The sequence below is a fragment of the Felis catus genome, chromosome B1 (genome assembly GCF_018350175.1).
Source record: "Felis catus isolate Fca126 chromosome B1, F.catus_Fca126_mat1.0, whole genome shotgun sequence".
Lineage (NCBI taxonomy): Eukaryota > Metazoa > Chordata > Mammalia > Carnivora > Felidae > Felis > Felis catus.
The window spans coordinates 142,545,619-142,568,635 of NC_058371.1; the positions used below are offsets into that span (position 1 = coordinate 142,545,619).

At 38.6% G+C, this 23,017-nt stretch overlaps 1 protein-coding gene and 1 long non-coding RNA gene across 4 annotated transcripts in view; one reads left to right on the forward strand and one right to left on the reverse strand.

Moving 5' to 3' along the window:
• Positions 1 to 1,296: 1,296 nt before the first annotated feature.
• LOC109499106 lies at positions 1,297 to 11,635 on the reverse strand. 2 transcript variants are annotated; one of them, XR_002741855.2, is made up of 3 exons: positions 11,173 to 11,635; positions 3,625 to 7,852; positions 1,297 to 1,549 (listed from the first exon to the last, which is right to left on the reverse strand). It is a non-coding gene; the product is annotated as an uncharacterized LOC109499106 (long non-coding RNA). The 2 variants fall into 2 exon arrangements; XR_002156243.3 differs by lacking the exon at positions 11,173 to 11,635 and having other exon boundaries at positions 3,625 to 10,044.
• A 19-nt stretch (positions 11,636 to 11,654) lies between these two features.
• The window catches only part of CCNI (cyclin I), a 35,856-nt gene continuing 24,493 nt past the window's right edge, over positions 11,655 to 23,017 (forward strand). The window contains exons 1-2 of one of the 2 annotated variants that reach the window (XM_003985264.6): positions 11,657 to 12,193; positions 21,426 to 21,582. In XM_003985264.6, the coding sequence (XP_003985313.1) occupies positions 21,469 to 21,582 (114 nt within the window). In that variant the 5' untranslated portion in view covers positions 11,657 to 12,193; positions 21,426 to 21,468. Of the gene's footprint in view, positions 12,194 to 21,425; positions 21,583 to 23,017 lie in introns of both variants that reach the window. The other variant, XM_045056181.1, reaches the window with a different exon arrangement.

The following is a 23,017-nucleotide window of genomic DNA, read 5'->3' on the forward strand; positions in this document are numbered from 1 at the left end:
TTGTAACATTATCTCCTGCTTTTGTGGTCAGCTTGTGCTCAGCTTAATGTTTCAACTCAGCCCAAGGCCTTATACACAGTTGATACTCAATAAATATTTACAGAGTCAGACGGAGTCCCATATGACTGCAGCTCTTACTAGTAAATGTAGCTTGCAAAATCAACTGACATTAGCCTCAGTCCGTACCACACGATGTACCAGGATATGTTTAAATATGCCTTCAAGAATTTATTGCATTCATCTTAAAGAATTTGGAAGTTACTTAAAATGTATCTTTTACAATACTTACTCTTGAAAGAAGGAGAAGCGGGGGGGGGGGGGGGGGGCTCTAATGAAAAGGTATAATCTCATCAACTTACTGGCAAATACAACATGGAGTGATGTTGCTCTGGCCAGGATATTTCATCCCAGGAAATAATTCTTTCTAGCAGCTTCTCTGGGGGTCCTACTCAGAAAAGAGGCTTGACCCAAAAAAAGCTATTGAATGATAGTGGATAACAGTTTAAAAAAACCCAGTTAACTCTAAAGAATGGAGATGGTCAATCTAAATACAAAAAGTTTCTGGTAAGAAAAATAAAACTTACAAAACTGAATAATAAAGATTGATTTCATGTATAATCTTCAGCTACAACAGTTTCTCCTTACCTCTTTCTTATCTAACCATAATATTAAATGAAAAGTCATATTATTGTTCATAGTAATAATTCTATTACTAATTATAAGTCTATTATAAAAAGAATTATAAATAGACTTTTATAAAAAGTCTATTATAAAAAGAATTTTATGTTTGTACTCCTTTGTTAACAGAAAGTGAATTTTTCTCTTAAAAAGTGAGAGTTATGTTTAACACGGGGGCTTTACTTACTTACGCACTTTATAGAAAGTAGGGCCACCAAAGGCTCTAATGGATCTTGAGAAAGAGAGATGGAGAGAGGGTCAGAGAGAGAGAGAATGCTTTGGAACTCACAGTAGTCTCTATAGGAAAGGATCAGGTGAGAGAGAGGCTGCCCCCTAATTTCTTTGGGGGTTACCTAACGTGGGCAGGGAACTCACTCTGCAGAGTTGCAAGTTAAAGTGTCCAGACACAGACACTTCAGGAGTTAAGTAGTGTCACATTAAATGTTACCTGATCCAGTGCCACATAAGTCGACAACAGAGCATTAAGAGCTAAAAGCTGTAAGAAATGTGTCAACATAAAATTTGACACTGTGAGCTCTATAAAAATGGAAAGCAAGTCCACACCGTTTAGAAATTCATTGAAAGGATTATAACACCAGCAAAGAGAGAATCCCTCAGTTCACTTCACTCTTTCTTTACTTAGAACAGCATAGACACTGACTTGCAAGGGACCTAATCCAACAACAGCAATGAGGACAGCGATGGTTGGCTAAGCATAAAATGTGAGGCAGTGACCCCCACAGGTCATGCCAAGGTCAGTACACATCTGAAGAGAGCCAGCAGCGCAGCTGTGCAAAGGCAACCAGGCAGAGAGCAGAGATGAAATTCTTTCAATGTCTATCAAACAGATCAAAGTTTACTCTTCTCGAACCTGCCAAGGGAAAGTAGAAAGTTTGAGTGCCAGGAGGATTGGGGCACCAGCATTGACAGGGGTTGCTCAGAGCCAGCAATTCCTGTTGTCATTCATGGCATCTACCCCTTGGGTTATACCCCTTCAAGCTGCTGTGGGACATGAGGCTACGTACTGATTGCAGCAAGCTTTAATGAAAAATTTTAAGGTAAGATGGTTGACTCTTAATCCAAAAAAAGCCCCCCACTCAAAAAAACCTGTTGAGGGGCGCCTGGGTGGCGCAGTCGGTTAAGCGTCCGACTTCAGCCAGGTCACGATCTCACGGTCCGTGAGTTCGAGCCCCGCGTCAGGCTCTGGGCTGATGGCTCGGAGCCTGGAGCCTGCTTCCGATTCTGTGTCTCCCTCTCTCTCTGCCCCTCCCCCGTTCATGCTCTGTCTCTCTCTGTCCCAAAAATAAATAAAAAACGTTGAAAAAAAAAAAAAACCTGTTGAAAATCTTTTCTAATGCTGGCTTTTACTGTAATTCAACTCCTGGAATTAGAAATAATTTTAGTATTATGATAAAGGATCCTGGTTTTGTTAGCATAGAAATTACATTTTGTCTCGGTTCCTTAGTTTAATGTATATCAAACTTATAAAAGTCAACAGCTACCACTTGACATTAAAAGTTTTATAAATTCATTTTGAATTCAGTGAATAGTGAGAACTTAGTGAATAACTACTTGGCTTTTGAATAGTTTTAGAAACTAAAGCACTAAAATATGTTAAAAGCAAAGGCAAATAGCAAGATACTATGTATAAATATAAAAGCAACATTATCAGTAACATAGATAGCCTTGTTTTTTCACATAGACAAGATCCAGTTTCTGTGGCCTTAACTATAACTTTCTACAGTAAAGAATATGGTGCATATATTATAATGCATGTGGGAGTAGTTGTCAAAAGAAGTCTGTTCTATTCAACAATTCTCTGGGTGGAAAAAAAAAACCTGACTTGGCACTCAAATCAGTCTTTTAATATTCATTACCTATTTATATGTATGTTATAAATTTCTTATAGTGGTCAGGAAGCCAAGTTTCAATGGACCTATAAAAATTGATCAGTGGCTCTCTCTGAGAGGCATGATGGAGAATATCTGATATCCTAGGAGGAATGGAAGGTCCCATGGAATACTGCAGTCTCTTTAGCACAATAGTTGTTTCCTCTCACTATTATTTCTGCAGCATTATTTTTCCTCCTTACTAACCTTATCCCCAAGCATTCAGAAGACAATATGGACTCAGGAATAGAAATTGAGTTTGGGATATTTTTTTTTTTTGCTTTAAAATGCAAGTGGTTATAAATATAGATAAAATTTAAGTCAAAATTAGCTGATCATTTTCTACACAGGTTGATCCAAAGAGTATTTTGTTTAGTTAGATTTTGGGGTCTTCATTTCTGCCATCACAGACTTCAAATGAGTAGTAATATAAGGAATAGTTTTCTGAAATATGCAAAGGAACACAATTAAAAGGAGGAGTATATTCCTTTAGAATGGATTAGTTAAGAGGATTTATGGAATACCTCCAGTGGCAATCTTTCTAGGTAAAACAGGAAAACTATTTTTCCAAGATGGTTTAGATTTAATTTTACTAAAGACAGAAAGATAAAGAAATGATCAAAATCTCCTTTATTCATTGAGCTAGTATTTGTGTTGATATATTTGAAAATAAAAGAAACTGATTTTGATAAAACCTTTGTTTCTTCATACTGTTAATGAAGCCCTTTTCCTAACACACTAAATATGGAAATCACACTTGGTTGAGCTTGTAGGATGATCAGTAGCAACGAGGAGATGGTGGGGGAAAGAAAAGAACACAGAGCAGCACTGATGCATTAAATACTTCTTTTTTAGGAAGCTAGCATCTCTTTCAAACGATGTGGATGTCTTCTTCACTCACCCACAAAATCTGCTCATTTAATAGAATTCACCAACCCATCTAGTGGTGTTATCCACCCATGGGTGCTCTGAAACTCACAAATTATATAATGATGTGTTTAAGAGGGAAAGTGAAAATTGGCCTATATCCATAGAACTAACTCCCAAACTCACTTACCTTCTTTTATGCTTTACCACCAGGTCTCTGCCCCCATTTATTTTGCAAGTCCAGCTCTGTTTCCCTTCTAGTTTGTTGCATCTTTGGCTCTGCTGGTTGTTCAGACTTTGCTTCCTGTTCTCTCCGGCTATGGCAGGATGTAACCACAGACTTGTAATTCAGATCACTTTCCAGTGGCCTCACAAGACTCTCCTGCCCACGCTATATGTGTCTTGTTCTCGACGAAGGCCCAGAATGGAGTGGGCCAAAAGAATAGGCTGGAACCATTATGACTTCAAGTTCTGAAGCTCCGAGATAAACATAAAGAATTTCCTGCTCGATGTTAGCTACAAAGAAAAATATCTCCAGCAGCAAGGATGAAACAGCTTTTCTTTTATGCACCCTCTGCAAAGAAAAGATGCTTGAACAATATTTATACTTTTAGAACCACCAAGTCCAGCTGGTATACAAACTGGGTCCTTTAGTTCCCACCTACATTTTTGTCTTTCTTCCTAATTTTGCATTTCAGTCTGGTAGGAGGCATGACTTAAAAGGAATCCTTGAAAAAAGGCACGAAAACAAAAGAAAAAGTTAAGAGAAAAAAGTCCAAGTGAGGAGAATAGAGAAAAATAGTTTTGAAATGAGTAAACATTTGAAATATGGGAAAGGCTAATTACTAAAACTATGTGGACTGGAAAGGAAATCATTGAAAGGAAAAAGTGTAATGTCAATAAAACCAAATTTTTCACTTGTCAAAATAGTACTGAAGATGAAGCATGACAAATATTCCAATATACATTCCCTAATAGAATTACAATATTCTATGGGAATGCCCCACCAATATCAGATGTTCAAAGTCATGTCTGGTTAGACATCAGAAAGCCATGAGAGAGCCACTGGTTAATTTTTGTAAATTCAGCAATCTGCTGAGTATGGCATTTGGGGCCCTTGGCAATCTGAACCCCAAATTGTCTGTACTGTACAGGGTAATATGATGGTTAATTTTATCTGTCATCTTGGCTAGGCTGTAGTCCCCAGATATTTGGTCAACAATTATTTTGGATGTTTCTGTGAAGGTGTTTTTTTGGATGAGATTTAACATTTAAATTGGACTTTGAATAAAGCAGATTACCCTCCATAACATGGGTGGGCATCATCTAATCAGTTGAAGGCCTTACTAGAACAAAGACTGACCTTTTCTGAACAAGAAGGAATTCTGCCAGCAGACTGCATTTGGACTTGAACTGCAACTCTTTCCTGGGTCTCTAGACCACCGGCCTACTCTGCAGATTTTGGACTTACCAAACCTCCATGATCATGGGAGCTAATTCCTTGGAATAAATTCCCCTTTCTCTCTCTCCATATAGAGATAAATGTAGATATAGATGGAGTTGCATCCTTTTGGTTCTGTTTCTCTGAAGAAACTTGCCTAATACAGGTAGTGATAAGATCTGGATTCTAGAACTGAAAATAGGGTTCAGAATCTGGCTCTGCCACTTACCGTTTAACACATGATGGGAAAGTTACTTTACCTTTCTAAGCCTGTTTCCTCACCTTTAAAATGGGAATAACAATAACTCCCTTAATTCTGTATTCTTTTGTTTCTGTTCTTCCCTTGCCTGTCATAAGTTTGTTCCTGTCTACCGAGCTAAACCTTACTCTTCTTTCCATACCTGTGATGGTTCTAAAAATATGTTCACAAATTCTTTGATGCTCTTCAAGTTTAATTCCCTTCTCCTTAAGTATGGCCTGGTTTTAGTGAGTTGCTTCTAACTAGTAGAAGAATATGGCAGAAGTGACAGTACATCATTTCCCAGTTTAGGTTATAAGATGACTGCAGCTTCCACCTTGGTATTGATTCTCTGTTTCTGTTTGCTTCTGTCTCTTTCATCACTTGTATGAGGGAGCCGACATGAACAGCCCTTTGGAGAGGCCCAGTGGCAAGGAACTGAAGCCTCCTGACTACAGCCACACGATGAACTTGCAAGCAGATTCTCCAGGCCCTTCATGGCATCAGCTCCAGCCAACAACTTCCCTGTAGTCTCATTGGAAACCCTGAATTAGAACTACCCAGCTAAGATACTCCTGGATCTTGAGCCTCCAAGACTGTGTAAGACCCTAAATACTTGTTTTATATGGCTGTTATTTTGTAAATATAAATTTGATACACAGCAAATAAGGCCACATTCAAGTTTATAAAAGCACCCCTGATCAACAGAATTTCTCCTCTGTTTACCCATAGCATTCTGCATAAAACTATTATAAAACTTTTCATGTTATATGAATAATGTTCGTTAACGCGATTGTCTCACTTGCATGGCTGAGAGCTGCTTGAGGGTGGCCATCTTTAACTGTATTAAGTGAAAAAAAAAAAAAAATCACACTCAAGCCTGGCACATAAAGGACTCTTACAATAGTTAGCCTGTTAGTGTCTCCAGTGTCATACGTTGATCTAAGTCTTTTGCAAATATTTTCCCGTTTAATCCTCATAAAAACCTATGAGACATATTATTACCCTCATTTTACAGATGATGAAACTGAGGTCAAGTTATAGAGAAGCTGATTAACTTGCTCACAGGCACACAGCTAGTAAATGTTGCTGAATTACAGAATGAATGAATACGTTTCTTACAAACAGGACCATGTATGACTCACCTTCCATACAGTGCCTAGCCCAATATGCGACTGGGACTCAGTATTTACTAAATCACCGTCTGGTAATAAAAGTAGCTTAGCTATGTGAGAAAGAAGTTTTGGAAACCCTGATTGTGGATAATTTCAATTGATTCCCCAAATAGTTCTTTTCCTTTACTTATAAGAAGAAGGGTTGCAGTAAACATATGTTGTGATGAGACTAAAACTTTGGAAGACATTTACCTCTCTGTCCATACATCCCCCATAAATGTTTGACAAGAAACAATATGTATTGGTAGTTTGATTATATTAGATATGTTTAAAAAGATTTTTTTTCCCTGAAGTTACTAAATTTGGTCGTTCAAGATTCAAAACAGTTTGTGAAAGAGTAAAGTGGTGGCATTTGAATGGTGTATTTTTGTTCCAACAAGAACAACAAGAGAATATTTCTACTGAAGACTCTTTGACTTACAAATTTAAAATAGGTGACTGCTGTTTGACTTCTGAGGCCCTTCTTAATGAAGCATGCAACCAATGATCCCTTTGGGTGAGGTCTTTCTAAATAAGCACCTGAATATGAAAAACCTAAACTAAAGCCAGCTTGCCTTCAGAGTTGGTCAGTCTGGAAAGCAGCTTGTGGCTTCCTATTTTTGAATTTTTGACTTGTTTTGTCTGAGCCCTTTCTCCCCACTTACTAGTAAGTAGGAGGTCTTTATATTATTTGATTTCTCTTGATGTCTATTTGGGAGGTTTATTCCTCTTACATTCTGTCACCATAGTGATTAATGAAAACATATTTTGGAAGCTGTAAAAAGGATCCTTAAGTGTAAGCAGATGCTAAAGATAAGTGGTTATGGTGGAAATAAATCATTTCCTTGGTTCCTGTAGGCCTCAGTATTTCTCCTTCAAGACAGTACCTTCATAAATCTTCTGCTGGGAACATTATCCTAAAAGTTTCATTTAAGACAAAGGAGACCAGAAATTTCTGTCATTAAAGATTTAATAGCCTGTCTTCTATACTCATAAAAATGTAAGCAGTGTACTTCTAATTATTTTTCTTTAAAGATTAAGGATGGCAAACCATTTTCTGCTCATCAACTTGATTCCCTTCAGTTGTCTCACTTTACACTATTTTGCATTTCCGAACAGAGCCTTTCTTATGACAGTAACACTGTTTCTCAGGTGTTTCCCTACTCTACCACTCTGCATTTGGAGCAAGGCAGGTTTATTATTTCAAGATTCAATATTCCAGTCATGAACTGAAACAGGTCTAAGAAAATTTAATAACCCCTTTTTAAGCAGAAATCAACTCTCTAGAAATACAAATATAAACTGCTAACTAAAAACTTAAAAAAAAATTATGTGTTCTAAGATTAAAGGCAAGACAAAAATAACCAGAGGGTTAGTATTTTTGTTCAAAGATTTAATGTAGGCCAGAAATATCCACAGGGTGAGGCAGGAAAGGGTAGTAATTGGAAGCACACCAGGCTCCAGAGTTAGACATCCTAGGTCTGAATCCTGGCTATGCCTCTTCACGCCTGCAGATTTACTTTACCTCCTTATCTTCTGTAAAATGGGGACAACAAAAAATACCTACTACCGAGGAGGAGGAGTGCTGTGGGAATAAAAATGAGAGAATGCAACATGAGTGCACTGCCTGTACATAGTAAGTAATCAATGTATTTTAGTTATCATTATTTTCAAGTGCCATATGGAAAGATATTTATTTTTACTATTAGGACAAAAGGGAAACATTTCTAAAAAGACTGAAAAAAATGAAAAACGATGAATTTCTTGCCAATACATAGATATTAATATATTTACTTCATATGCCTTATTTCTTTTCTAAGGGAACTTCAAAGGCTTTCCTTTTTTACAACTATACTCATTGTAAAAGCAATTTCACAATTATTAAGAAAATAGAGATGTTGATTGCAAGGTCTTACGGGTGAACAGGGTAGAAGAAAGTTGATAGTTTTTGTTGGGACAACTGAAACTTGTTCTTACCACTTATTAATTACTTGAAATTCCGTTTATAGTATTGTAGATTAAATTGTCACTGGCACTCTGACAGACAGTAAGACAGTTTTAATAAACATAAAGTTCAAAAGGGTTAAGTACATAATGAAGTAGAAGCTCTTAAATGTTCCCAGTTACATTTTAATTGGTTTAAGCCCTCTGCCAAATGGCCTGGCGAATTGGTATTCATCAAAAGCCATGAAGCTGTAAGTACTATTGGACCCAGTAATAACCCAAAAAAGGTCACAAATGAAGATGTTAATTGGATTCTTTTTGTTTCTTTCATTTTTTTTGACAACTGCATTATTGATATATAATTCACATTTCATTCCATTCAATTAAATGTACAATTCAATAGTTTTAAGTATATTTGGAGTTGTGCAACCATCATCACAATCAATTTTTAGAACATTTTCCTCAAAAGGAAACCCAACATCCTTTGGCTATCGTCTCCCAATTCCATCTTTGCAACCAGTGCTAAGCAACACTAATCCTTTATGCCTCTATAGATTTTCCTATTCTGGACATTTCATATAAATGGAGTCATTACACTAAGTGAAAGAAACCAGGCACAAAAGACAACATATGTTTTCAAGGATCATCCATGTTACATCATATATCAGTACCTCCTTTTTTATGGCCAACTATCCCATTGTTTAGATGTACCACATTTAATCTATACATTTATCAGTTGGTGGACACTTGTGATATTTCACTTTTTTGGCTATTATGAATAATACTGTTATGAATATTCATGGACAGGTGTTTTTTTAATTAAAAATTTTATTTTTACAGTAATCTCTACATCCAACGTGGGGCTTGAACTCACAACCCTGAGATCAAGGGTTGCATGCCCTATTGACTGAGCCTGCCAGGTGCTCCCCATGAACAAATTTTTCCTTGGGCATGTTCTCATTTTTCCTGGCTACATATCTAGAAGTAAAATTTATAATGATTCTTACAGGAGTGAAAATCATGGTCCAACAATGTAATTATGCTGCGCTCCCAAAGATATTATGCAGAAGTGTTACACTCTCAAAAGTATTCTGCAGAAAAATGCTTGCCATGTAGAAGGAAAACCACATAGTAATATGGGAAAAGGCCACATGAAGTGAAAAAAAAAGCAGGATACAACCCACTTAAAATCCTTCCTGGGCTTCCCATTCTCTGCTCTGTCCTATGGACCTGTGGTCCTCAGTTCTCTCCCCCTCAATTCTCAAGACAGCTATATATACTACCTTTCAGAGATTTTTAGAACATCTCAGCTTCAGACCCTTTGTACGTGTTGTTTCATCTGCCTGTATCACTTTTTCCCCACTTCTTTGCCTAGTGGTTTCAAGTCTCATCTTAAATGTCACTTCCTCAGAGAAACCTTCTCTGATATCCCTAACTAGGCTAAGGTTAAGTGTTTCCATTGCAGTCTGCAATTTTCCATCTTAATACTTTTGAATCTGGTAATTTTTTAGTAATCAAATATTGAGAGGTTATTAAAGGGACAGGGACACAGGATGAAACAAAATATGCAAGATCCCTGTCATCCTAGATCTTGTATTTTAGGGTGGGAATACATCTACATGTATACAACTCAATATACTGGGTAATTTTATTCTTCATTTCATTTTATTCCAGTGTAGTTAACATACAGTGTTATATCAGTTTCTGGTGTATAATATATTCAACAGTTCTATGTATTACTCAGTGCTCACCCAGTTAAGTGTACTATTAATCCCCTTCACCTATTTCCCCCATTCCCCCTCCACCTCCCTCTGGTAACTCATTTGTTTGTTCTTATAGCTGAGTCTGTTTTTTGTTTGTCTTTTTTTGTTAGCTGTTTAGTATCTTAAATACCACACGAGGGATATGTCTTTCTCTGATTAGCTTATTTCACTTAGCATTATACTCTGTATATCCAACTATGTTGTTGTAAATGGCAAATTCATTTTTTATGGCTGCATAATACTCCATTATATATATACATATATATATACATATATATGTATATATATATACATATATATATACATATATATGTATATATATATATATATATATATATACACACACATACACACACTACATCTTCTTTACCCACTCACCTATCAATGGACAGGTGGGCTGCTTCCAGTTTGGCTATTGTAAATAATGCTGCAATAAACACATGGGTGCATATATCCCTTCAAATTAGTGTTTTGTAATCTTTGGGTAAAAATGTACTGAGTAATTTTAGATAGTGATAATCAGATTAATGTTTATCCTGTTTGGATTGTACACTCCATGAAGGCAGGAGCTATTTCTGTCTTGGTTACTTCCAGTTTGCTAGACCTTAGCACTGAGTCTAAGTGCTGAATATGCTCAATATAATTTTTGTCAATGACTGGTAAAATAGGCCTATAAAAAATAGGAGCTACTCCTGTAAATAGTTGACTTTGAGGGCTTTTTTTTTCCTTTCTGTAATTTCACACATTCTTTCTATAATTGCAGCAACTAAAAGATGAGCCCAAAATTATCATAAGTGAATAAAAGAACCTCAAATAAAACACATTTATATGTCCCCACACACTCATTAAAGACCTGGTAATAAAACCTACTCAAATACTCAGATGTGTTGGTTAAGTGTATAGAATTCCCTTGGCGCATTACCAAGAAGGTTCCCCACCATCAGGAGTATAATTTACGGTTGTAAAAGACGACTTTAGCACCCAAGAAGGTGCTTATGGATATGAACCTCCGAATTGCCAGATTTCTAAAGCCCTTGAGAATCTACCTCCATCCACTATGCGCCACAGAGAAAAACCGCAATTCTACTTATACCTAATTGTCAGACACTTTTTTGCGAGGTCAACAAAGAATGCAAGATCTTTACACAACAGAGTACCAGCCCCTTCCCAATAAACCCTTCTTACAAGCTCTAGAGACCTATTAGGTTGGATAAAATCAGGTAGCTCTGGGGTCGTCCAGAAGAGCATCCAGACAAAACCCCACCCCCCAAGCGGAGCTCTCAGCCGCTTCTTTCTTCCCCGGGGCGCATGCGCAGCGCACTCTCCGGCCACCGCACGCCTCTGCCAGCGAGTGGAGAGCGCTTACGTCACCGTGAAGCTGATGATGTGCCCTTCCGCTTCTCCAAGGAAAATGAGTCCGTGCACTTTTGACCTCCCTTAGCACACAGAAAACGTCTTCCTTTCTTCCACCCCAGTGCTAAAGACTTCTCCCTCCCGTCTCCAACAGCTCAGCTTTTTCTTGCCGGGCTCCTCTGTACGTCCGTAGGACGACGAAGGCGGCGGAGAGGAAAAACGGCAGGGCACGAGACCAGTTCAGCCTTGTTTACAGGGAGTGAGCAAGTCTAGGAATCGGTCCGCGAGGGCGGAGCCGAGGAACCGGCACTTCTTCCTTCCCTCCCCTCCCTCCCCAGCCTTCCCCGCGAGCGGACGCGGCAGCGCCTCTGTCTCGCTTTTTCTTATTTTCCCCCCCTTCCCCTTTTTTTTTTCCTTTTTCTCCCCTTCCCCCCTTTTCACCATTTCCCCTCGGAGGCGCTTCCCCCGGGCAGGGGCAGAGCCGGTCTCACCCCCCGCCTCTCCCCGGCCCCCGCCGCCCTATGGCGAGAGGGAACCCCCTCCCCACCCGGGCACTAGCGGCGGCGGTTGGAGGAGTGGGACCGGCGGTGGCCGCGGCAGCCTCAGGTCCGGGGAAGTCATGGAACTAATTCGCTGACCCACCGGCCACAGCCGTGCGTCCCGCTCGATCGCCAGCGCCCGCGCTCCCCCGGCCCGGTTCCCCCTCTTCTCCCTCCTCAGTCGGTCCGGTCCTCGTCCCGCGCGCCCCGCCGACGCGCGCTGAGGAAAATGGGGTGGTAACGGGCCCCCGGATGACCCCGCGTCACCACTGTGAGGCCTACAGCTCCGCCGGGGAGGAGGAGGAGGAGGAGGAAGAGGAGGAGAAGGTGAGGGGGCGGGGGGAGGGGGGACTCGCGTCTCCGTGCCCCGCGCTCGCGCTTCCCCCCCATTGCCCCTCCACGCCGTGCCACCTGAAGGGAAGCTCCGGGAGCCGCGCTCCCCGGCTGAGGCTCGGCCCCCGCCTCCCCCTCCAAAGGAAACCTTCGCGACCACCCCCCACTCCGCCCTCTCCACGCCAGAACGGTTCAGCACCTGCCCAGTTTGTAAACGGCTCTGCTGTGTTCCCTTTCGGGCTAGTTTTTTGTCAGCGAGTAACTTTTTTTGTAGCAGCAGCAAATTGTCTACTTTGGTGCACTGGGCACCTCCAGCCTGTGTAACACACAAAGAAGGAGACACACCCCCACCCTTAGACTTCAACGCTACTGCGGGAGCCAAAGGAAGATAATTGACATTGCAAAGCGGAATGAATGCCAAACGATCCGTTGAACGGCCAGTACTGCGGGCACTCGCGGGAGGGGAATGTTACCCCGGGTGTGAGTGCGTGGGGGAAATTGGAAAGGAGGTGAGATAGAAAGGCGGGGTTGAAGTACCCGAAATTTTGAAAAGAGGACAGAACGGCCCCCTCTTGAGCTCGAGGTTCCATTGCAGGTCATTTGGGCAAGGGTTGAGAGTTGGGTAGCAAAGTAGTGGAAGGTGTTCCTGGGGAGGTAGAATGGAGTCACTGAAGGCCTCTGAATGTCAAGCTCAAGTCTTCAGCTTTTTTATTCTCTCAGTGGAGAGCGCCTCCGTTTGAGGAGCAGGGTATGACGTTAATAAATAACACTTGTTGAACCTTTTTATCTGACGGCATTGTTCAAAGCAGTTTGCAACTCACTGAAGCCTCAAAAGGACTCGTGGTGAGGCAGGTAGTTCGGGAGCCTTAGTTTATCCAAGAGGAAAACTGAGGGTCCACAGGATGAAGTAATTTACCCTGTAGGTGACAGAGCTAGAAGCCGGGTGGCCAGAATTCAGACCCAAACAGCCTATGTTGTAGAGTCTCTAATTTACCGAAAAATGCATTTGTTGAAAACATTAACGATAGGATTATCTGCGTCTGCTTTTTCCACGTGATTTGTGGTAGATGAGATAGAAGGTAGTGGACAAATGAAGAATGAACAGGGTTTAGATTTGCAGATTTGGAACCAGAAGGATGGGAGATTCTGAACTTCTGGACTGGGACAAATTTCTTACTGATATAGAGCAGACTAGTTAGAATCAGCATGTGTGGGGAAGGCACGGTAGCGATGATTTGCAGCGACCGATAACTGGGTTTAAGCGACAGTGTGACTCCTAGTAGGTTAGAATGGAGCCCTACGATGTTTTTTGGTGAAGATTGGAAGCTGAGAGCGTGTACACGTTTTATTCCGATTGTAAAATACTTTAAAAACGAAAGGTACCTTTCTGTACGTTTCTTCATCTTTAAAAATGGGTGTAATAATAATACCAACTTTGTTAGGTTGTATAAGGATTAAATGAGTTCATATGGTGTAATACTTTGAACAATACCTGGCTGAGTCGTAAGCACTGATTGCTTTTTCTTATTCAGAACTTAAGCATAAGCTATTTATTAGGCATAGTGCTAAACTCTGGAGTGTTTGCTGTCAAAGAACTCAGGGTTAGTAGGAGAGACAGGTCTATCACAGAGCAGATAAATTCAAAAGTAGGATTATGTCCAAGTACAGATGTGAGAAGGCAGGGTACTATTTACAGACCTGTGCAAATGACAGCTCCGTAGAAAGGGAAGTGCCAGCTAGAGAAGGACATTTCTGGTTGAAAGACCAGTGTGTGGAAACGCATGGAGCTAGGGAAGCAAACAGCAGGCTGTTTTGGAATTACAAGTACCTGCAGTTCATTATTAGGTTAGGAACATAAAGTCAAGATGGTCACATTAAAATCCCTCTTTTTAGAATAGGAACTTAGTTCCAGAACTCAGCATCAGTACAGAATTATTTTAATGGAGTTGGTGTTATGGTGATAATAAATGTAAGAATTCTGTATTAATAAAGTTTCTGTTGTTTATCCAGCTCTGTGCACCACGTTTTCTTAGAAGAGCAGGAGGTTCTGTATGTAGATTTGTAATATAGTTTATACTGTACAGTAGGCATTTTATAAACTATTCACTCATACATTAAGTTATTTGATAAACATGGAGAAAGAAGCAGCAGTGGTAATTGAAAGAATGGCAAGAGAAATGTGAAACTACCGTGAAGTTAGAAGTGTATGGAATATGCCAACCAAAACAGTCTTTTTGTTTCTTAGTTCCTAGAGACTTCTAGCTGTCTGAGCATTCAAAGTTTTGGATGTAACTAATGGCATAAAATAATAAGATATATATAACCATAAAGTTCTAGTATTTCAAACAGTAAAATTATATTTTAAGTGTTTGTATTTTATTCTTTTTTTAAAAAATTTTTTTAATGTTTATTTTTGAGAAGGAGAGAGCGTAAGTGAGGGGCAGGGAGAGAGGGAGACACAGAATCCGAAGCAGGCTCCATCCAGGCTCTGAGCTGTCAGCACCGACGGGACATGGGGCTTGAACCCATGAGCAGTGAGATCATGACCTGAGCCGAAGTTGGACGCTCAACGACCTAAGCCATCCAGGCGCCCCTGTATTTTATTCTTCAGCAGGTTTCATTATTCATCTAACTTAATCTATTTTACACATCAGAAAACAAACTTGTGCATTATCAGAGAAACAAAACTCAAGTTAATGTTTTCACTGTACCATTATTTGTCTTACTAGAATCTTAAAAAAGGAATCTAAAAGGTGTCCTGGTAATATAAATACTTCCATAACTTGTCTTCTGTTGGGGGGGGGGGAGGGGGGAGGGAGGTTTTCCAACATTCTTAACTTGAGAGTAATTTCAAAAAGAAACCCTATTCCTAGATTCATCTATCATTAATATATCACCCCACTTGTTTTATCATTTATCCTGTCTTTCTTTGTCGCATATATATGTTGCATGCATTATGGCCCTTTACTCCTAAGTATTTTACTGTGTATTTCCCAAAAAATAGGAATATTCTCTTATAGAATTGCAGTAAAGTTATCATTAGTAAGTTTAACATTGATAACATTTTTAAAAAATCTTTTTAAAATGTTTACTTTTTGAGAGGAGAGAGCATGAGGAGCAGAGAGACAGAATCCAAATAGAGTCCAGGCTCTGAGCTGTCAGCACAGAGCCTGGCATGGGGCTAAACTCCCAACCGTGAGATCGTGACCTGAGCTCAACCCGACTGAGCCACCCAGGTGACCTTAACATTGATAACATCTACTTTAATTTGTCTGTTCCCATTATGTCAGTTGACCCAGTAATGACTTTTAGCAGTTTATCTTCCCAGTACAGGATTGAGTCTACGGTCAGATATTGAACTTCCATTTTTCTGTAGCCTCTGATCTGGAATATTTCTGTAAGTGTCCTCCATGCTTTTTTCTTTCACTTGGATTATTTATGTCTTATTTTTGAAAGATAAAGGAAGTTTTAACTCTTTATTTTTTGTTACATTCCCCTAGTGTGAGCAAAGAATGGTTCCTTTATTTACTCATTTTCATATGGTGTATTACATAAATTGATTTCCTGAATGTTAAAGCAACTTTGCATTCCTGGGCTAAATCCCACTTGATTACGGTGTATAGTCTTTTTTTTTTTTTTTTTTTTTTTTTTTGCTAGTATTTTGTTAAGGAATTCCACATCTGCATTTAGAAGAGATGTTCATGGGGCACCTGGATGGCTCAGTCGCTTAGACGTCTGACTTCGACTCAGGTCATGATCTCATGGTTCATGGGTTTGAGCCCTGCGTTGGGCTCTGTGCTGATAGCTCAGAGCCTGGAGCCTGCTTCGAATTCTGTGTCTCCCTCTCTCTGTGCCCCTCCCCTGCTTGCTCTCTGCCTGTCTCTCTCTCTCAAAAATAAATAAAAATTAAAAATTAAAAAAAGAATAGATGTTCATCAATAGTTTTCTAGTGCTGTTGTCTTTGCTTCACTGGCCTCATAAAGTAAGTTGAGAAATGCTCTTTACTTTTTGGAGGAGCTTGTGAAGAATTTTTAAAATTTTTCTGCAGATGTTTGGTAGAATTCACTAGTGAAGCCACTTGGGCATAGGCTTTTCTTTGACAATTGTTTGTTTACTGAATCAGTTTCTTGTATGGCTGTTCAGCTTTTTCTGTTTCTTTTGAAGTCCGTTTTGATAATCTGGTTCTAGGTGCTTGTCCATTTCATGCAAATTTTCCAATTTATTTGCAAACAATTCATAAAATTTCTTTATAATACCTTTTATTTCTACAGCATAGGTGGTAATGTCTTCTCTTTATTCCTGGTTTTAGTACTTTAACCTTTCTGTTTTTTCTTCGTTGGTGTAGCTAAAGGTTTGCCAATTTTGTTGATCTTTTCAAAGAACCAACTTTTGGTTTCATTGATTTTTCTCTATTCCTTCATTAATTTCTGCTCATATTTTTTCTGATTTGCTTTTGGTAAAGTTTGCTCCACTTGCACCCTATAAATTTTGGCATATTAGGTTTTCTTTTTCACTCATCTTGAAGTATTTTCTAATTTCCCTCATGATTTCTTCTTTGACCCAGATTCCTTTGTTTTAAAAACAATTGTTGGGGCGCCTGGGTGGCACAGTCGGTTAAGCGTCCGACTTCAGCCAGGTCACGATCTCGCGGTCCGTGAGTTTGAGCCCCGCGTCAGGCTCTGGGCTGATGGCTCAGAGCCTGGAGCCTGTTTCTGATTCTGTGTCTCCCTCTCTCTCTGCCCCTCCCCCGTTCATGCTCTGTCTCTCTCTGTCCCAAAAATAAATAAACGTTGAAAAAAAAAATTAAAAAAAAAAAAAAAAACAATTGTTAAATTGTTTTTAAACAATTGGAAAATAGTTTCTCAAAAATACCCAAAAAACAGAAACTACCCTATGACCCAGCAATTGCACTGCCAGGTATTTATCCAAAGGATACAAAAATGCTGATTTGAAGGGGCACATGCACCCCAATGTTTATAGCAGTACTATCAACAAAGTATGGAAAGAGCCCAATTGTTTGAAATTGTTAAATTTCAAATCTAAATATTTGAAAGTCTTACTTAGAATCTTAACTGTAGAAGATTGAAGAACAGGAATCTCTTGAATCTGATGTTACTCTTCTTTACATGATTTGATGCTGTGCGTGCATCTCTGTCCCCTATTCATCCGATTTAAAGGTAATTTTCAAAGCAAACATTTTGAGGGAAGAGTAATCACAGGGGCAGCTAGCCATTGGAGAATGTTAAGAAAGTTGGGGGACCCTGGTGAGCCACCCTGTTGGGTATAGCTAATGGAATGAAACAGGTAACTTTCGACAAGAGTTAATTATGTACTAAAATGGTAAAGAAGAAGCCTTAGAACCAATGAAGTTTAATCTCCAACTAATATAGGTGTTTTTTCTAAATATCTCTTAACAGATGGTCATCTGCCTTATACTCCATTTCCAAGGTTAATATTTATATCTTCTTCAGATGAAATTATAGTGACTTTGTTCATCTAATTTTAGAGAATCTGGGAAAACTACCAAGGCAACAAAATTGGAATCTCAGAACACCTCAGCATAATGTAACAATAGTTAGAATCTAATAAGGTGATTCTCCTTCAAGATGATTTTTTTAAAAAGAAAGAGTATATTTATGGTCCTGAACAAGGTCCTGTCTACCTTCAAAAAAAGGGCACCAAAACTGCACGCACAATGGAGTGGGGCAGGTGAAGAGAATTTGCCTGAGTGTACCTTAGTAAGTCTTAAGAGTTTTAGTTGACCATAAATTCTATCTGAATTGATAGTGTGATGCAGACTCCAAAAAAATAGCTAATGATCTTAGACTGTATCAATACTGAAACTGGTGCTAATTTAGAAGAACAAAAATCATGTCATGTGAGGAAACCTTGAACAGCTTTACAGCTATGAAAAAGATGAGTTGGTGGGCATGGTAGCCGCTTTCAAACATTTGAAGGATTGGCTTGTGAAAGATTAGATTTGGGTTTGTTTGTTTTGCTTCTTGGTTGTTTTTGTTTTTTGCCCCAAGGATTGAAACCAGCCTTTGATTGAGTCCCAGTTTTATCAGGGTTCTATGAGTGATAAAAAGATAATATTGGTAGGTATCATTTCATTATCCTATTGTTTATTATTTCATAGGAGGTATAGTGGGAAGGGATAGAACCTGGTACTGGCACAAAAACAGACACATGGATCAATGGAACAGAATACAGAACCCAGAAATGGAACCACAAATGTGTGGCCAACTAATCTTTGACAACGCAGGAAAGAATATCCAATGGAAAAAAAAGACAGCAAGTGTTGTTGGGAAAACTGGACAGTAACATGCAGAAGAATGACCACTTTCTTACACTGTACACGAAGTAAAGTCAAAATGTATGAAAGGCCTAAATGTAAGACAAGAAACCATCAAAATTCTAGAGGAGGACACAGGTAATAACCTCTCTGACTTTGCTGTGACAACTTCTTACTAGACATGTCTCAGAGGCAAGGAAAACAAAAGCAAAAATGAACCATTGGGACCTCATCAAGATAAAAAGCTGCACAGTGAAAAAAACAAAACTAAGAGGCAGCCTACAGAATGGGAGATGATATTTGCAAATGACTATTGGATAAAGGGTTAGTATCCAAAACCTAGGAATAATTTACCAAACTCAACACCCAAAAAACAATCTAGTGAAGAAATGGGCAGAAGACATGAACAGACACTTTTTCAAAGAAGACATCTAGATGACTAACGGACACATGAAAAGATGCTCAACCTCACTCGTCATCAGGGAAATACAAATCAAAACCACAATGAGATACCACCTCACACCTGTCAAAATGGCTAAAATGAACAACTCTGGAAATAACATGTTGACGAGGATGCAGAGAAAGGGGAACACTTTTGCACTGTTGGTGGGAATGCATACTGGTGCAGACACTCTGGAAAATAGTTTCTCAAAAGTACCCAAAAAACAGAAACTACCCTATTACCCAGCAATTGCACTGCCAGGTATTTATCCAAAGGATACAAAAATGCTGATTTGAAGGGGCACATGCACCCCAATGTTTATAGCAGTACTATCAACAAAGTATGGAAAGAGCCCAAATGTCCATCAACTGATGAATGGATAAAGAAGATGTGGTATATATATATATATACACAACAGAATATTACTCGGCAGTTAAAAAAAAATGGAATCTTGCCATTTGCAACAGTGTGGATGGAACTAGAATGTATTATGCTAAGCAAAATAAGAGAAAGACAAATAAGATTTCACTCCTATGTGGAATTTAAGAAATGAAACATGAAAATAGGAGAAGGGAAGGAAAAGTAAGAAAAACAGGGAGGCAAACCACAAGAGACTCCTAATTACAGAGGATAAACTGAGGGTTGCTGGAGGGGAGTTGATTGGGGGGATGGGCTAAATGGGTGATGGACATTAACGAGGGCACTTTTAGGGATGAGCACTGGGTGTTATATGTAAGTGATGAGTCACTTAATTTTCTTAAAACCATTACTATGCTGTAAACTAACTTGGATTTAAATTAGAGAAAAGAAAGAGTACCTGGAGTTGAGGATAAGGGTGGCATGGAAATTGAATAAGTTTATTTGTTTAAAAAAATTTTTAATTTTATTTAAAACAAATTTTCATGTCAATTCTAGGCATTTAAATTTTTTTTTAATCTCATAAATTTGAAGCGCATACATAATATACACAGTTGAAAAATGAAATAGTTATATGAGGTTTATAATGAAGAACTGCAGTCTCCTGCTTCTGGACATTCTCACCCTTTTCTCACTTTCTTGAGGTGAATCTCTGAGCACTTATCTGTTTCTCTTGTTATTTAAGATATTTTCAAATAACTTGCCCTACTGTTTTTTATATTTCAGTTTTAGGTATTAATAGTTTTCCTACTGTGACATGTAAAGGGGTGGCTCTCGTTTTACCTTGTAATACCTCTCATCTTCTCAGTGCAGTTTTATCCGTTTGATAAAGTCCCTATTTAGTATATTCATTATTATTGTTATGTAAATGTCGATATTATTACGTTTGCCTTCTTGCATAATCTTTTTTTCTGATGTTAATTACCCTTTCATTTCCTTAGTTTTTATCAGATCTAGTTGAGTCTTGCCACATTTTAGCTTCTCAATCCAATTTTCTTTTTATTTTGAGAGAGACAAAAGGACAGAGTGTGAGTGGGGGAAGGGCAGAGAGAGAGAATCCCAAGTAGGCTCTGTGCTGTCAACACTTGGGGTGGGGTTGGGGGGGTGGGGTTGTGCTTGATCTCACAAACCTTGAGATAGTGACCTGAGCTGAAATCAAGTCAGATACTTAACCAGCTGAGCCCACGTAGGCACCCCTCAATCCAATTTTCTAAGCATGGTTGTACATCTCAGTGTCTAGTTTCTTTTTCTTTTCTTTCTTTATTTTATTCTATTATTTAAAAAAAAAAAACTTAAAGACCTTTCTCCTAGACTTTCAGTTGCACTGCACTGATCTGGACTGTTGCTCTTTAGACTTGCTCATTTTAGGGTGCCCGTCACTTTATTGTTGAGTTTTCTAGATGATCACTCTCTAGTAGAACTTTCTGCAGTGATACAGATGTTCCTTTTCTGCACTATCTGATGCAGTATCCACAAACTACATGTGGCTATTGAGCATTTGAAATGGGGCAGTAGTGACTGAGGAATTATATTTTAACTTCATTTAATTCTAATATAAATAGTTCTGTGTTTAGTTAGTGGACACTGTATTGGAAGCACAAATAAAGACGATTTCATACTGATTATATGGGAATGAGTGGGATATAATGCTATGGATTTCATTTTTTTTAATGAAAGAAAAGGTTAGTAACCTTTATCTGATTAGATTTTTAAGAGGAATATTTGGGATAACTACTTCTAAGAATTACTAGTATGAAAATCCAATGACTTAAAATTTGTTGGCACAATTTGAGATGTAATAATATATTTTCTTCAGAGTCTATAGGTTCTATCAATTATACGTCCACGTTTTTATTGTCTTTACTACTGGGTTTCATATTAAAAGTGAATATGTTTAGGTAACATAATTATTGTAACGTTTTAACGTATTTTAAAGACCTATGAAATCCTATACTGCCTTGTAACATTCTTATTTTGTTTTATGAATTGCTTAATAAGAACAACAGATTTGTACAATGCTACATGTACTCTATAATTAAAGAAAAAGCATTGTTTTATATTTGATTTTATAGGTAGCTACATCAAGCTGGGAGGCAGGCAGATCCAAAGGATATCATGAAGTTTCCAGGGCCTTTGGAAAACCAGAGATTGTCTTTCCTGTTGGAAAAGGCAATCTCTAGGGAAGCCCAGATGTGGAAGGTGAATGTGCCGAAAATGCCTACCAATCAGGTAATGATTTTTCTCTTCACTCTAGATAGATGACTTAGAAATAAGTGTACTACTCTCATATAGTGGTGTCTTGACACTGCATGGGAGAAATACATACTATTAAAGGATATGCTCTATTTTTTATTTAAGAAACTTCTTGTTTCATTCTGAAACAAGAATGAACTTTTTGTTAGCTTGTGTTATCTGAGTTACAGCTTTAAGAAGATACATTTGTTCTCTTTCACTGTAGCCCAGTGCTAACACCAATAAGCCTTCTTTATTTCTAGGTATATAGTTAGCTATGGAAGCTGAAATTATCTTTAGTACACAAAAATTGTTCTTTCTTTCTTGAATATTTATAAGGGGTTCAAGTAAGCTACTAAGATAATGCCAATGTTGGATGCTTCTAGAGAGATAGGCTTCTTACCACTCAATTACTATTAGCCATATGCCTTTTCTTTTAGAAATGTTTATGCTTCTAACATATAATCCTATTAATGTTTTTTTTTTTAAAACAAATAATTATTCAGTTTATGCACTTCCAAAGCTTATTGTATAAGCTCTTTTTTATCCCTAGTATCTTGCATTGTGCTTGGGATAAAGAACAGTGGCCAAGAAATTTTTGATCTGTGTAGGTAAATGAATAGCAAATATCTGAGTTCCTCCTTTGTTGGTTTAGGTTAACCTTTGTTTGTAGGTTTTTGAAATCTAAATGCATCTTCTAATTCTAACCTATTTCTGTCATTCTTTGTCACAAGCTGATGAAAAATGTTTTGCTTTTATTGTTACTTATTTGTCATTTAGCAGATTGAAATTAGTTAACTGGAGTGTGTTACCATATTTAATCCTTTGAAATAGGTAATAGTTCCTTTGCTCAAGACTTTATAAATTATTTTTAACGTTTATTTATTTTTGAGACAGAGAGAGACAGAGCATGAATGGGGGAGGGTCAGAGAGAGAGGGAGACACAGAATCTAAAGGAGGCTCCAGGCTGTGAGCTGTCAGCACAGAGCCTGATGCAGGGCTCGAACTCACGGACTATGAGATTCATGACCTGAGCCGAAATCGGACGCTTAACCGACTGAGCCACCCAGGCACCCCAGGACTCAAGACTTTAATAAGTAGTAGAGTTATAATTTGAACCTGAGGTAGTTCTCTTCCCATTATACTTTGTTTTCAGTTTTTACTTTTATGTACTTGTGTGATTTTTAATTTTTTTTGTTACTATTTTTTTAAAGTTTATTTGAGAGAGAGCAAAAGAGTGCAAGCTGGGAAGGGGAAGAGAGAGGGAGAGACAGAATCCCAAGCAGGCTCTGCGCCATCAGCACAGAGTCCGATGTGGGGCTCAATCCCATGAAACATGAGATCATGACCTGAGCTGAGATCAAGAGTCGGACTCTTAACCAACTGAGCCACCTAGGCACCCCATCTTGTGTGATTTTTTTAGATTACTTGG